Here is a 14,081-nt window from a genome sequence, read left to right on the forward strand (position 1 = left end):
CCTAAATCCGCCCCTGCAGTAATGCAATTGAATCCTACGGCGTTCCTATCCTAAAATTCTAGTTTAAGAACAACGTAATTAATTTCACATCATTTAACGCCACCCTCCACGCCCTCTCTAGTAGTTAGGGGATTTCCCTGTTTCCGTTTACCGAGCGAGATCTTGCTAAGGTTAAGGAGGCTAAAGAGGTTGCCTAGTTTTTGATGTCCAGGTCCACGGTGCTTTTTGATTCAACTTCATCTTTTACTGTTTTTTTTAGTAAAATATCTTTTGATCCATCACCTAAACTTGCGCGCTGATTATTTTTGATTTGTTTGTTTTTACAGTTTGGCGACAAAGGGCCAAGCCTCTGACCTGTATAGTATTACCAGTAGCCTAAGTATTTGTCGTGCCTAGCTAGCCTAGCTGGCCGAGAGCCAGGGCCAGACCTGCTACTACTAGGGGCCTACGCTAGTAGGTAGGAGTCAGGCATAGCGTTCGCCGTATGCAACCCAGGCCTAGCCTAGCTGGATAGATATAGGTACGTTTCATGGCATAGTCGAAAGCTTTTATGGCAGCCTTAGGCCAGTAGCAGTAGCAGTTACATTAATTATTATATAAGATGATATTAGACCAACCAAAGGTATATGGCATGGGTACTACTAGGCCCAGGCCAATATAATAAATTTAATAGATAGTTGAGCCTTAACCAATTAGCCTATGCACATTTCAACTAATATCTTGAATTTTTATTTTGCCTTAGATCAGTATGTTCACTGGTATGAGGTTATCAACCTTAGAAACAAATAGTGAAAGTTCAGATGACAGAAAATCTTCTCAATTGGCTGACAAAAATAGAGAGAAAGAAAATAGCCATGATAAGAAGAGTGGTTTTTCTTTTATCAATGATTCATTTAGTGAACGATCTCCAAATGATAATGATACCAGCGATACCAGTGATAAAAGAGATGGTGGCCTTGAAGAAGAGGTTACAAAAACACTGAAGGATGACTATTTAGACCCATTTTACTCAAATCCGGGTGCTACTAAAACTGGAAACATATTTAGTTTGGATTTGGATGGTTTAGAATTCACAGTATCAGAGGATAATGGTGCTGAACATCAGCATCCTCCTGAAACTACCACAAGCTCTTTCAATTTTATTAAACATGTTCAGGATGATGTTGAGGAGGAGTCATTGATTGATAAAGAACACTTATGTGATGCCATCCAGAAGGAGGAGGCAGTTGATGATGAGGATGATGAATCAACCATGGAAGGGGATCATATTGGGTTAACAGAAAGAGTTGAAAGGTTGAAGTTGATTTCAAAATCAAAGTTAAAGAAAGAAAAGTGAGGATAAGTGCTAAAACTTTTATCAATTTCTCAATATTGAAATCACAAAATTTCTTGTATGTACTTTGTAATTAAGCCTATTGCAAATGGAGGGAACCATTCAATACGAGCGAGTGCCACTTTGATCGAATGATCAAGCGGATTCCATTTCCAGTGAAAAAGGATCTAGTTTTGCAAACATTAAGTTGTGTGATTTTCCTGTTTTTACCGACCATTAATTCTGATAGTTTTCGCTTACTTCAGATTCAAATTTGCTATAATTTAGCTATTTTTTATATCTTGTTTTTTGTTATAAATAATAGCCTTTTCTGCTGATAGATTGTTTATGCATTACACATATTGGCGTATCCAGGGGAACGGGGCATTCCCCCAGTCTCCCCCTGGCCATTGAAAATGTTCAAAGCAAAAAATCATGCTTAAAAATCACCTCATATCTCCTTATGCTGTGAGCTTGCACCCCCTCATTTAATCATCCATTGACAAATACAGCTGTAATTACAATGTAGTTGAAATTCAATTACAGACTTTACAGTTATATAATTAACTCTTTTTACTACAAAACCTCAGATTGAACACATTGAAAACTGTGAATGTGGTGCTTGTTAGTCACCATAGGGTGTTTGGATTTGTAATTCAAACTTGGAATAATTATTAAAAGTGACCTTTCAAAACCTTGGTTACACAGTGTATTTTGGCATTGAAACAAAAAAAATATCCCCAATTTACTGTATGTTTTGGTTAAATTCGCCCTTGTTATATTTCGCATTAAACGCATCCGCTTGAACTTGCATATAATCTGCTCGTACTAACATTCGCTCGAAGTAGCATCCGCTCATATTGACTGCCAATCTTGTATATCAGCTTGAGACTTTCACCAGTTTTCTTCCTAAATTAGAAGAATTAAGCAAAAAATACGGCAACAATGCTAAATTAAATGCATGGCTGTTGTGTTGTGTGCAAAAATAATAGTGTTCTAAACTATATGCTTTTTGCTTTCACTAGGAATATTCATAAAAACATGGATGAAATTATTAAAGCAAGTTTATCCAGTGTGGTGCAACTTGTTGATAAGCAGACTTTACTGCAGGATTTGGAACTGTCAGAAAAACAAGCATTGGATGATGAAAATTATGAAAAAGGTAGAAAAAATACCATATGTTAGCTGTTGACTTTAAAATCATAATTAGCTAGGTCCTGTCCGGACTATCAAATTTTATTTGACAAAAACATGTAAATGCCAAAATATGGTCATGATGACATCACATCATGACCATATATAGGCACATCATGACTATATATGGGCATGCAACAGTTTTTTTGGTAGTCTGGACAGAGTTTTACTTGCCAGGGGGAGGGGCCGAATCTGCCGTTGAGGGCGAAGATTTCCCCAATGAGTGCAAAATAGGTGTGGTCAAGTATCACTTGACGAAGCCCCTGAAAATTTTGACAATTTAGGGAGAGTCTACTAATATGTACAAACTACATATAATTTTTTTTATCCTCGACGAATTGTGGTTTTTCTCCCTGACGGGGCAGCTCTCCCTTTCAGGAGACCCTGCCCCCCCCCCCAGCCTCCTGGCTGGCGCCACCCCTGGTCTCTGTACAGCGTAGAATTGGTCAGATTGCATCCAAGAACCACCCACACAATGAGGTGGGTTTTGTTCAAACATGCGCAGAATAGTTTTTAGCAATGTCATTATGCATTATGTTCTACGTTGGAAGTTTCCTAATATCTAAATCAGGCCCCACTATGCACTATTAATGCTTAAATACAGATGATGATCTTTAATTGTAAATCTCAACAATTTTTGCCTTTCAGCTGAGGAACTGAATATCAGATTAGAGCAGATAAAGATTGAGATGAAAAACCAGTCTGTAATTCAACCTCATACTCATGTCAATTATGGTTGGTTGCTAAGCAACCTGGATGAGCTGACCAATGAGGAGTTGCTTCAACAAGAACATAATGTGGAGCTCGCGAAGAAACTGAAAGTAGAAGTTGAAGAGAAAAGGGAGGAAATCGCTGATAAGAAACGACATTGCGAGCAAGATACAGAACTGGAAATACAGAAGAGGAGGCAGAAACTAGCCACAGCAAAAGGGTGAGCTTGGACTGTGAGGGTGAGCTTAGGCTACGAGGGTGAGCTTAGGCTACGAGGGTGAGCCTGGCTGTGAGGGCATTTGAGATCAGATGTTAATGGAAAAATTTGATTGGTTATTTAAACACCTAGTATTAATATTTAATTACATTCCACTTTACAGGCATTTAAAACTAGACAAAGAAGACTTAACAAAATGTGAGAAACTTCTAGAAAATAGAATTGGAGAGGAAACTAAGGAATTCGAAAGTAAGAAATGTATACTGGAAGTCCAACAACAGTGTGTGCAGGTAAGGTGCCATTAGTTTTCTCTCTTAAGAAAATATAAAAATGTGTAAAAATATGGAATATATGTGAACACTGCCCTCAACAAAATGACATTTTTTAAATTTGGTATTTATTCAAATGAACACCCTTTGGGCGTTTATTGTTAACTATGTTTTTTGAGGGGGAATTTCTTCAAGAGAGGCATTATTCGAGGGAGGTGTATTTTTATTTGGTGTAAATACTAAAATAAACGCTCCTTAATTTTCACTGTAAATGTGGAACTACAACACATAATTACTACCAAAATTTGTTATTGCGTGATCATAAAGACTTATTGCTAGAAAAAAATGTAATTCTACGAGAGCAGAACGTGAATAGAATGTGTTGAGAATGATATTGCTTCCGTTAGTTTTGTTTAAAGTCATTTAGTGGGATTTTATTCGAGGGATGAGGGCGTTTATTCAAAGCAGGGCATTTATTCGAATAAATACATTAACCAATTATGATGTATTTGTATATTATGTTTATTTCATATTTTATTTTATTTCAATTCAATAAAAAAATCTTACAGGAGGAAATTGATGAATTATTGAAGAAATTAGCATCCCTAAGAAAACAGGAAGAAGAAATTAAAGAAAGTATTGAAGAACAGAATGACCTTATTGGTAAAGCTAGAGAAGGGTTTGCTGAAGAGATCCATCAATTAGAATGTGATGAAGAGGAGATTAAACAGAGAGAGAATGAGCTGCAAGTGATGGAGGACAATTTAAAATTTGATGAAGAAGACTTAAAGAATAAAACACAATCTTACGATGAAGAAGAAAGCCAGTAAACATCAATATCACTATTATCATTATCATCCTTATCCTCATCAACATCATCCTTATACCCGTTATCATCTATATCATCATCCTTTTCATCATCAACCTTATCCTCATCAACATCATCCTTATCCCCATCATCATCTATATCATCATCCTTTTCATCATCATCCTTATCCTCATCAACATCATCCTTATCCCCATCATCATCTATATCATCATCCTTTTCATCATCATCCTTATCCTCATCAACATCATCCTTATACCCATTATCATCTATATCATCATCCTTTTCATCATCATCCTTATCCTCATCAACATCATCCTTATCCCCATCATCATCATCTATATCATCATCCTTTTCATCATCATCCTTATCCTCATCAACATCATCCTTATACCCATCATCATCTATATCATCATCCTTATCCTCATCAACATCATCCTTATCCCCATTATCATCATCTATATCATCATCCTTTTCATCATCATCCTTATTATCATCATCATCATATGGTATTCATCGATATCATCATTGATATCATGATCATCATCATGATCATCATGATCATCATCATCATCATCTTCTGTAGGCATACCAAAAACCTTGAATAGAACTCTGGATGGGCTTCTTTTCGAGGCTACTTTTGCGAAGTAAAGAGCGGGGGCTTCTTTTCAAAATGAATGCTGTAAATTTTGGGAATTTTTACTATAAAACAATTAAAAATAGGGCCACGGTAACATGAATCGGTATCATAGAGTCTATTAACCGGCATTAAATCAGCTAAACTACTGTTCAATCCAAGCATGTTCTTAATTTATGCTGTTTCTTTGAAATTCATGTATAGTGTATATACAGGTACTGTACTATCTACAAAAGAAGCCTGTGCTATCCATGATGCCCGTGGGCTTCTTTTCAAGGCTACTGAAGTTGTTACTTTGCCTACCATAAATATTGTATTTGTGTCTACTGGGCTAAGAATTAACTATATGGACCCGCCCGCTTTTCACCACCACCCTTAATACACTGTACACAATAAAGTAACACATGATCTGATATAGTGTGATTCAGTCGTGATTTATTACGACAAAAGGCTAAGGGACCGTCGCACACGATCGGTCCCTAAATTAATTTCCGTAGTAAAAATTCTTAAAAAGTGGCCAACAAGCCAAGCGGCAGGGTGCCGTAGCACCCTATAGTGTAACAAGTTTTTCGGCTGATGTCGGAAAAATTTATTTTTAAATGTTGTTCTTTATTTTTAGATATGAAAGTCTGTTGCCCGTGATTCAAGATGTTATACAGTCAAATAAATCAAATGTTGAAGTGCTAAAGCAATCTAGTGGTCAAATAGTACCAGACCTTACCCCTACGACATTAGAGATTAACCCACCACAGTGCATCACCAGGTTAGTATTTACACCATAATTTTTTTGTCTAACTTTCAAGACAGAAGGGTTCTATATAGTGCCCAATATAATAGAAACTTTTGAATTGCTAACTTTGAATATTTAATTACCTTTCAATTGAAAAATTTATGTTATTTTTCTTCCAAATGAAAACATGTTCCTATAGCAGTGGGGGATCCAGGAATTTGAAATATAAGGGGCCCAGGGAAGGTCCAGAGGATGGGATCTATACCACCCCAGTCCCACGATGGTTAAAGAAAATGTATGATTGTGGCACATCTAGGTGCCGGAAAATGACACTCTGAGACTTAAATTTGAATATAATTTTCTTATTTTCTCTCCATTTTTACAATAATTTTGACAAATTTAAGGGGGCCTGGGTCGAGTAGCCCCCTTGAATTTCACCAATGTATGGTCTTTGCAAAACCCAAATGTAAAAGTAATGGTAAATGTATAGGAAAAACCAATATCTCACTATTTTTTTTTTTTCAGTTACTTCTGCTCACTTGTTCTGTGCATAGAGACTCTCATATTTTGCACAATATAAATGAATAACCTTTAACCTTTATTGTGCTGAATTTCATTTCAATTGAATTTATGAGAGATTTTTTCTTTTAGATTATACCACTGACTATAGACCAGTATCATTAATGTCCCAAAGAGACTAGCAAGTTTCATTCGACAAATCATGGGAAATGTCCAAATATGGTCATGATGACATCACATCATGACCATATATAGGCACACCATGACCATATATAGGCATACAACAGATTGTTTAAACATTTGATAGTTTGGACGGAGCTTAATATTTCAGGTTACAAGAGACAGCGTCTGAAGGCGTTGAGAAGATTAAGCGTGCCACGTCAGTGATGATTGCAATGCAGACTGAGGTTACATTACAAGCGAAAACACTGAGCAGCCTGCAGGGTCAAATAGAAGAGCTTCGGGTCGCCAAACAAGTTGCCGTGCAAGGTAAACGAATGAATTAAAACATATTTATGCTATTATTTCCATTGTTTTGTACGCAAACAATAGACCATTCCAGAGGGTCAATCTAACTTAACAATCGACCAATCAGAACAGAGCCAGGAATATGCGCATGTCTGACAAGCAACTTGAAATGGGTTGTCACACGAACGGTATGCATGTGTTTGCGTACCTTCGCAAGAATACCCAAGATGTGGGGCATTAACGGGAAGGTCCATTATGCTTATCCTTACTAAAAGATTGAAGTCAATTTAGCCTTTGATTCTGCACTGTCATTTAACATTTTGAGCTATTATATTCTTCAATAAATTTACAGGAAAGCAGTTTTCAGAGGCAAAGAAATTATCAATGGAACTAAAAACAATGTCTGAAGAAGTTGAGGCTGTAAAAAATCAACTTGAGGGCAGCAGAGAGAGTTTAGATAAACTGAAAAAGGAATTGTTAGAGATGAGAAAAGATCAGGAGGAATTAGAAACACAACTAAAAGATAAGGAGATGGAACAAGGTGCATTTTAGGACCATTCATATGATTTTTATATAATGAAGAATATACAGTACAGTACTTGACCGTTTGCTTAACATGTTGGCTGCCAGCGAAGAGTATACTCGTCCAAAAGGGTGTTTTTTTTAAGGTGCCCGGGACTAGTACTCGCCAAAATCGGGGTAACATTCTAGTATTTATTACTTCTTTGCTATATTGTAGAACCACAGACTCAGCAGCTGGTATTTCGGGGAAGATACACCTAGAAGATGACTTACATATGACGTATGTAATTTGTTTGTTGAGTTTTGTTGCTGGTAGTACACTCAAGTAGCACAAGTGGGGGCGCCATTTGAACATATACCAACCCATGCAAAAAGCGGACGAGATAACTCACTTGGCATAGTCAATAAAAAGTGCTATCACAGTGCCGTTGACGAGTTTACTTCTCCCCCAAAAATTTACCCATCAATTTCTTAGACACATCATTTTGATGATACATGACTAGATAAAATTTCAAAAAAGTATGTAAACTTGTTTTGGCACATGGGAAGGAACCTTAAAAAAGGTCTGGCAGTCAATGTGTTAAACAATCAATGAAGGTCTAATAAAAATAATGTGTATTTGTTTTGTAGCATACTGTAGCTGCCGCCCTTTCTAGTACTATTCAACTAGTGTATTTAGGTACAAAATAGACACACCTTCTTCCTTCAATGTATGATTTTTGTTTTCTTCCACCAGACACAAAACAATTAGAATCTGCACATGAAGTGTTCAACAAGATCAAACTCATATCACATGACAGGCACCAGCCAATGATAGAACGTATTCTGCAAGCAGAGATTCAAACGTGCAGTTTATGGATGAAATATTTATGTAGCCGACTAAATGTAGCGTTGGATGACGACGTAGCGGCTTATCTTGAGCAACACCCAGTGAGCCAAGATATCCTCAAGGTACAGCCACCATTGGTTATCATATAAAGCTCTGGTGGATTTTGATGCAGCTTACAAGAAGAAAAGCTCTGTCCAGATCAAATTTCCTTTGACAAAAACATGCCCACATATAGTCATGATGTGCCTATATATGGTCATGATGTGCCTATGATCGTGATGTGATGTCATGACCATATATAGGCATTTCTGGACAGGTTTTTAATGCAAATATAATATTATTATTTACTGCAGTGCATTTTTGGTAGCAATTTAGTCTATTATTATACATGTTTGGCCTTTGTATGTTTTATGATAATCTTAGAACAAAGAACATTCAGTCTAAGTGGCGGTGACAGCCTTTTCCCTACAGGTAATCTATCATTTCCCGACAGAGGGGCCGCACCCACCTCAGCCTCACAAGCTGCAGTCTTTTGCTTAGCAAATTATGCATATAAATTTTCTCCAAACGATTTTAACGCGATTCCTTGACAGCTGGACCAAGTTTCCCCGACCGGGGCCTGGTCCAAACGCTGGCACCGCCCTTGCTCTTGACGTAAGAATTTATTTATTGCAAATAAATTTTCCTGAATGATTTTAACATGATTTATTGACAGCTGGACCAAGTTTTCCCAACTAGGCCCTAGTCCAAACGCTAGCACCGCCCTTGCACTTGAATTTAAAATTTATTAATTGCAAAACCCCTATATATTCTGATCTGTCTTCAGGGCTATTTATGTTATTTTTGTTTTTAAGGGTGAACAGCAGAAAGAGTCTCAAGAAGCCAGGAAACTCATCGATTCCTTGGAGAAATCATTAGAAAGTGCAATAGAAGAGGAAAATTACGATGCTGCTGATATCCTTATTAAATAGTTTTTAAAGATGTGTAGTAATTTTTAAATTTCTTATGTATGTGCAATTCAACTGTTTTTAGTTGCGAATAAAGTATATTGTTGTACAGTATTGACCACATTGGCATTTACATCCGATAGACGAGAAGGGATATATGCTCATATTTGGGTGTAATATGACATCATGATGCCAATATATGGGCACACCACACAAATTTGTCAAATAAAATTTGATTGTGCGAACAAAGGTTTAGTTGGCCCTTGGGTATAGTAATAGGATGATCCTTAGAAGAGGGGGATGGGGTCCTTTTTTGTTTATAGGCCTATATAAATGTGTTCATCTATATAATTGTCTATATAATTGTTTTTATAAATTATCTGCTTTGTATTTCTTAATATATGATTACAGTCTATTCAACTTGAAATCGACACACTGAAGTCTGTCTTATGATACACCAGCAGCGCTATAATGTGGATATATGACTATTATGTACAAGACCTGAAGTCTGTGTTGTGTCATGCTAAGCTCGCTCTGTAATCAAATATACGGATGCACCATTGCTATGTGGCTAGTAAGGCTGTAGTTACCCATCCTATGATCATTGGTTCAGTTAGTATGTACTGTATGCTGGTCACACAACTGCTTTTGGACTGCAGTGACCTTTGCGTTGATCAAACTTTACAACTGGCCAATCAGAACTTGGCCAAGAATATGCATATTCCAGGAGGTCACATATTGTCACACAAACGCATGTGTTTACGTAAATTTACGCTGTTGCTTTTTGGTACCTTAGCAATAGTATCGAAGAAGTGGCCCTTAGCGGAAAGGTTCATTGTTTTCAATCAATCGTCTATAGAGCACAGGTGTGTCCATAGTGTATCCATAAGTATTGAAATCAAGGAGGGGGTGGGGCACAAATGTGAAGTTGAAGGGCTCAATTTAGTGAGGAGCACTAATTGTGTTTTAAACTAGCTTGTTCATTAAAATCCCGAGTCACTTTGTGAATCCATGCTCACCTTGGTGAAGCCCGTACTAGCACCTTTCCTCTGTCCACCACAAGGCTGTCCCTACCAGTGCACTGAGGTTTTCCCCTCCTTGTCTTGATTGATGTACAGTACTGGGTTGTTCGAAATGTGCATGAGCCTATTGCGTACGCTAGGTCTGCAAATTATTCCAGTGCCACCAACAGAACTATGAGCAAGCATGCCGCTTGAACCTGTACTGATACAGTATTATGACTGTAGGTTGTGATGCCCCTGCTTTAAAAAACTTGGCCAATAAAATCGTAAATAGACGTCAAACCCAAATGGCCTTTGTATCCTCGTCAAATCTGGTTTTTAATTGTACTTGTTTTGTCAGGTCAGTCTGAATAAAATCAAGTAACGAGTTGAAATATGGGTTAGATTGTATTTTATACATACATTTCAGGAAAACTACCACTTACAAAATTAATACATGAATAATCAGTGCGACACTGTGCCAATCACTGGATATTGCCTTTAAAAACCTTCCACAACTTGTTAATGTATCTATTGAATTAATTAGGGTAAATCACAAGCAGTAACAGAATTCAATTTAACCACTCATTAATATTTTTGAATTAAACAAAATGTTTAATCCCAGATTTATATAGTTATTATATTGTTAACATACCCACATAAGCTAATACTTATTACTTAAAGAAAATTTGAATAAAGGTTGAGTCACCCACAATTGCTTGACCGCACCTAAAGTTGTAAGATGACAGCACTATACAAAATAAAAGTTCTATTAGTGATGTTCAGCAGACAGTTTTAAAACTGTTTTCAGTTTCATATTTTTGTTTTATTTGTAACGATTGTCATATATTGTGATATACACTATGGGTGGTGGAGCTGAAGTGTGGTGGTTTAAATGCTGGCCCTAAAATCCTAGGATCCTGGGTTCAAATCCTGCAATGTTGATGGAGTGGAGCTGTAACTTGATATTTAAGATAACCATCTTTAACCACCAAGCTTTAGGCTCCTGGTTGGATTTTTTCTCAGGATTAAATAGAAACAACTTCACTCGCTAAGCTTCGTGAGACTGGTTTATATAACATTAATGTTTTAAATATTACCTGAATAAGGGCTGCAAGGGTCACCCTCAAACAATAAATTTTATGGTAATATAAAGTTTCTAGAGGCCATGTTAACTTGTGTTATGTAATCTAAACCAAAATTCCGACCTAGTTTCTAATGTCCTTATTCTTACACATTGATTTAGTTCACAAGGCCTTACGATACGAAAATTTGAATTCGGTGTGAATTAATGACTTGCCCAACATACGTTGACACAACATCGAGATTGAAGGTGCACTAGAGAAATATAAAATAGATGGAACACAATTTAACACTTCAAAAGAATTCGCTCAACATAAATCTGAGACAACCTTAGATATGAATATACTATTTATAATTTTACGGAACATCCAAAATATTTTATGTAATATAAATATAATAATAATTAATAATAATTCTGGATTTATATAGCGCCTCACGTTGACACAACATCGAGATTGAAGGTGCACTAGAGAATTATAAAATAGATGGAACACAATTTAACACTTCAAAAGAATTTTAACATAACAACCCTGATACATCCTCAAAGTAGCTGGTTTACACTTCAATTCATCCATTTAACAATAAAATTAATTATTTGTACTGTTTTTAATGAGTTGATGTATAAATATTGGTGGTATTGCACAGTATACCATCTTTAAAGAATCATACAATTTAGTTGATATAAAATTAAAATATAAGATGTTTTTGTTGCCTCATAATCATGAAAATTAGTGCATAAGTTAAAACACTATCATCTATTCGATATCCTTCAGTTTTACCCCATGAAAGTATAAGCTGCTTAGCTAGCTACTCATTCTACCAAATTATAGATAAGAATGAATGTTTAATATCAGAAGTGGTCATATAAATAGAAATGGGTGGCATGACCAAATTGAATTTTTTATTCAATTAGACAAAGGGCCGCACCCAAACTTCTACACTTCCAGAAAAAACTTTATACTGCTTTATGCGCAGTTTTAATATTACTTTTCACAGATGATCGTCGTTGTGCTTTAAAAACAATGTGTTTTCTAGCCAAAGATGGTAGATTGGCTGCAAATAGTTGTCACTAGCTGCAAAAAAAAAAATTCTGTTGCGCCACATGAGGCCCAATACCGCACTTTGACCATGTGTGGTTCTTACACCCTTCTACTCCTAGTATATATTGCCTAAAGAATATACACCTTAACATGACTTCTGGATGAAGTAACATTTTTCCACATAATCCCTGCAATTCATAAATCATATTAAGAAAACAGTTTCAATTTCAAAATCATATTTTGTTCATATTTCTACATTTTCTACTTGATTTATGCATAAAAAATACATATTTGCTTATGTAGTATTAAACTACATAATTTTGCACTGAAATTTGGAATTAAACTACATTTCATATTATTGTATCATTAATTTAATGCACCTTTTTTGATATACTCTAAGACTAATCAATTAGCCTCTGGAATTTGATTTTAATAGCTTGTCAAGTCGGCGTTCGTATCCTTATCGCGGGGTACATGAGGGGCTGGTAGCTTCAGGTTCTGAGGTTCTACACCCCAGATATCCCTTGCGTAGTCGGTGATTGTGCGATCACTGGAGAATTTTCCGGAAGCTGCGATGTTCTTGACGCACTTTCTGGTCCACTCAACTGGGTCCTGTCAAAAGATAAAATAAATTAAAATACAAAAAACACTCCAAAATTCAAATAAAACATTGAATAGTTCATGTAAATTATGTTTTTGCACATTACCATCAATTCTAACTCTCAAAACATATACAATCGAAGTTCAAAGTTCAATTTTTTTATGAAGAAGAAATATGAAGAGCTACTGACCTGGTAAAGTTTGCTGACCCTCTCCTGACACTTGACGTAATCATCAAAGTCAGCTAGGAGCATGAACCTGAAAGTTAATAAATTGCAAATAATTTTACTCCTATCATCACTATTAGATATTAGTGGTGGTGAATTGTTTGTACTATGGAACAGATCAATCGACTAATCAAGAATATGACCGCTAGTATCAGAGCCTATCCAGTTAGTAAGCCCAAAGCATTTTGCCATCAGTGTCACTTAATTAAGCAATCTGTTAACCAGGTATACAGCTTTAAGTATCACTTTAACAAATCAGTTAACCAATAGCCACTAAAATACCTAGTATTAGCCTATCAGTATTGGCCTATTAATCAGCCAAGTATACTGCCACCAGTTAGTTAACCAATCCATTAACCAGGTATAGAGGCTTAAGTACTACTAAACAATGTTAACCAGTATATGGCCACCAGGATCAGTTTACAAATCAGTTAATTGATACAGCAACCAGTATCAATTAACTACTAATGTTGTGAAATTCTCTACCTGTCATGATGCAGTAACACATTGACAATGTCTTTGAAAGCTTCCGGTTCATGTGCTGAGAAGTAACCATCTCTTATCTGGTCAATGGCCAACTTCAATTCTTCATTCTTATTGTAATAGTCTATTGACCGATATCTGTTAATGGAAAAATGCACTATTGTTTAATGGTAATGTAGTCGTTCCAAGGCGCTTAAAGTAAAAATAAGAAATAAAAGATTGATTTAAAATGAACTAAAAAGATGGGTTTTCAACCAACTCTTGAACACACCCACTGAGGGTGACTGACAGGTTGATTCGGGTAAGCTGTTCCATAGTTCAGGAGCTGCAACTGCAAAGGTTCACTCAGCGTATGTTTTAAGGCGACTGGAAGGGACGAACAAAACCGGTGTACTGGTAGTCAACCTAAGGGATCTAGTGCAGGTTGAAGATCTTAGTTTGATGAGACCAGAGATAGTTAATTATA

General features: G+C 36.2%; 2 protein-coding genes across 9 annotated transcripts in view; one reads left to right on the forward strand and one right to left on the reverse strand.

Moving 5' to 3' along the window:
- The first annotated feature begins 151 nt into the window (after positions 1–151).
- Positions 152–10,982, forward strand: LOC117111948 (spindle pole body component 110-like). Of its 6 annotated transcripts, none has more exons than XM_033255003.1 (13): positions 153–211; positions 327–520; positions 743–1,332; positions 2,338–2,474; positions 3,155–3,437; positions 3,598–3,724; positions 4,273–4,529; positions 5,786–5,929; positions 6,747–6,904; positions 7,236–7,424; positions 8,142–8,356; positions 9,089–9,188; positions 9,591–10,982. In XM_033255003.1, exons 3-13 carry the CDS (start codon positions 749–751, stop codon positions 9,632–9,634), a joined length of 2,238 nt encoding a protein of 745 aa, XP_033110894.1. In that variant the 5' UTR covers positions 153–211; positions 327–520; positions 743–748; the 3' UTR covers positions 9,635–10,982. The 6 variants fall into 6 exon arrangements, with proteins under 6 accessions (XP_033110892.1, XP_033110894.1, XP_033110896.1 ...); XM_033255004.1 differs by having other exon boundaries at positions 177–218; XM_033255001.1 differs by having other exon boundaries at positions 152–520.
- The window catches only part of LOC117111946 (glycogen phosphorylase, brain form-like), a 24,876-nt gene continuing 21,372 nt past the window's right edge, over positions 10,578–14,081 (reverse strand). For all 3 annotated transcript variants that reach the window (XM_033254998.1, XM_033254999.1, XM_033254997.1), the window contains exons 18-20: positions 13,619–13,753; positions 13,097–13,163; positions 10,578–12,917 (exon numbers count right to left, since the gene is read on the reverse strand). In XM_033254998.1, coding sequence (XP_033110889.1) covers positions 12,735–12,917; positions 13,097–13,163; positions 13,619–13,753 — 385 coding nt within the window. In that variant the 3' untranslated portion in view covers positions 10,578–12,734. The remainder of the gene's footprint in view (positions 12,918–13,096; positions 13,164–13,618; positions 13,754–14,081) is intronic.

This window comes from Anneissia japonica, unplaced genomic scaffold (assembly GCF_011630105.1).
Source record: "Anneissia japonica isolate Jap-2015-1 unplaced genomic scaffold, ASM1163010v1 scaffold1594_len1068242_cov183, whole genome shotgun sequence".
Classification (NCBI taxonomy): Eukaryota; Metazoa; Echinodermata; class Crinoidea; order Comatulida; family Comatulidae; genus Anneissia; species Anneissia japonica.

What these genes read in the sequence shown, in the direction of transcription:
- LOC117111948 (XM_033255000.1), top strand. An exon ending in AGATAAGGAGATGGAACAAG is followed by an intron (nt 7,425 to 8,141) that starts GTGCATTTTAGG and finishes TTCTTCCACCAG; the next exon opens with ACACAAAACAATTAGAATCT. An exon ending in TGAGCCAAGATATCCTCAAG is followed by an intron (nt 8,357 to 9,088) that starts GTACAGCCACCA and finishes TTTGTTTTTAAG; the next exon opens with GGTGAACAGCAGAAAGAGTC.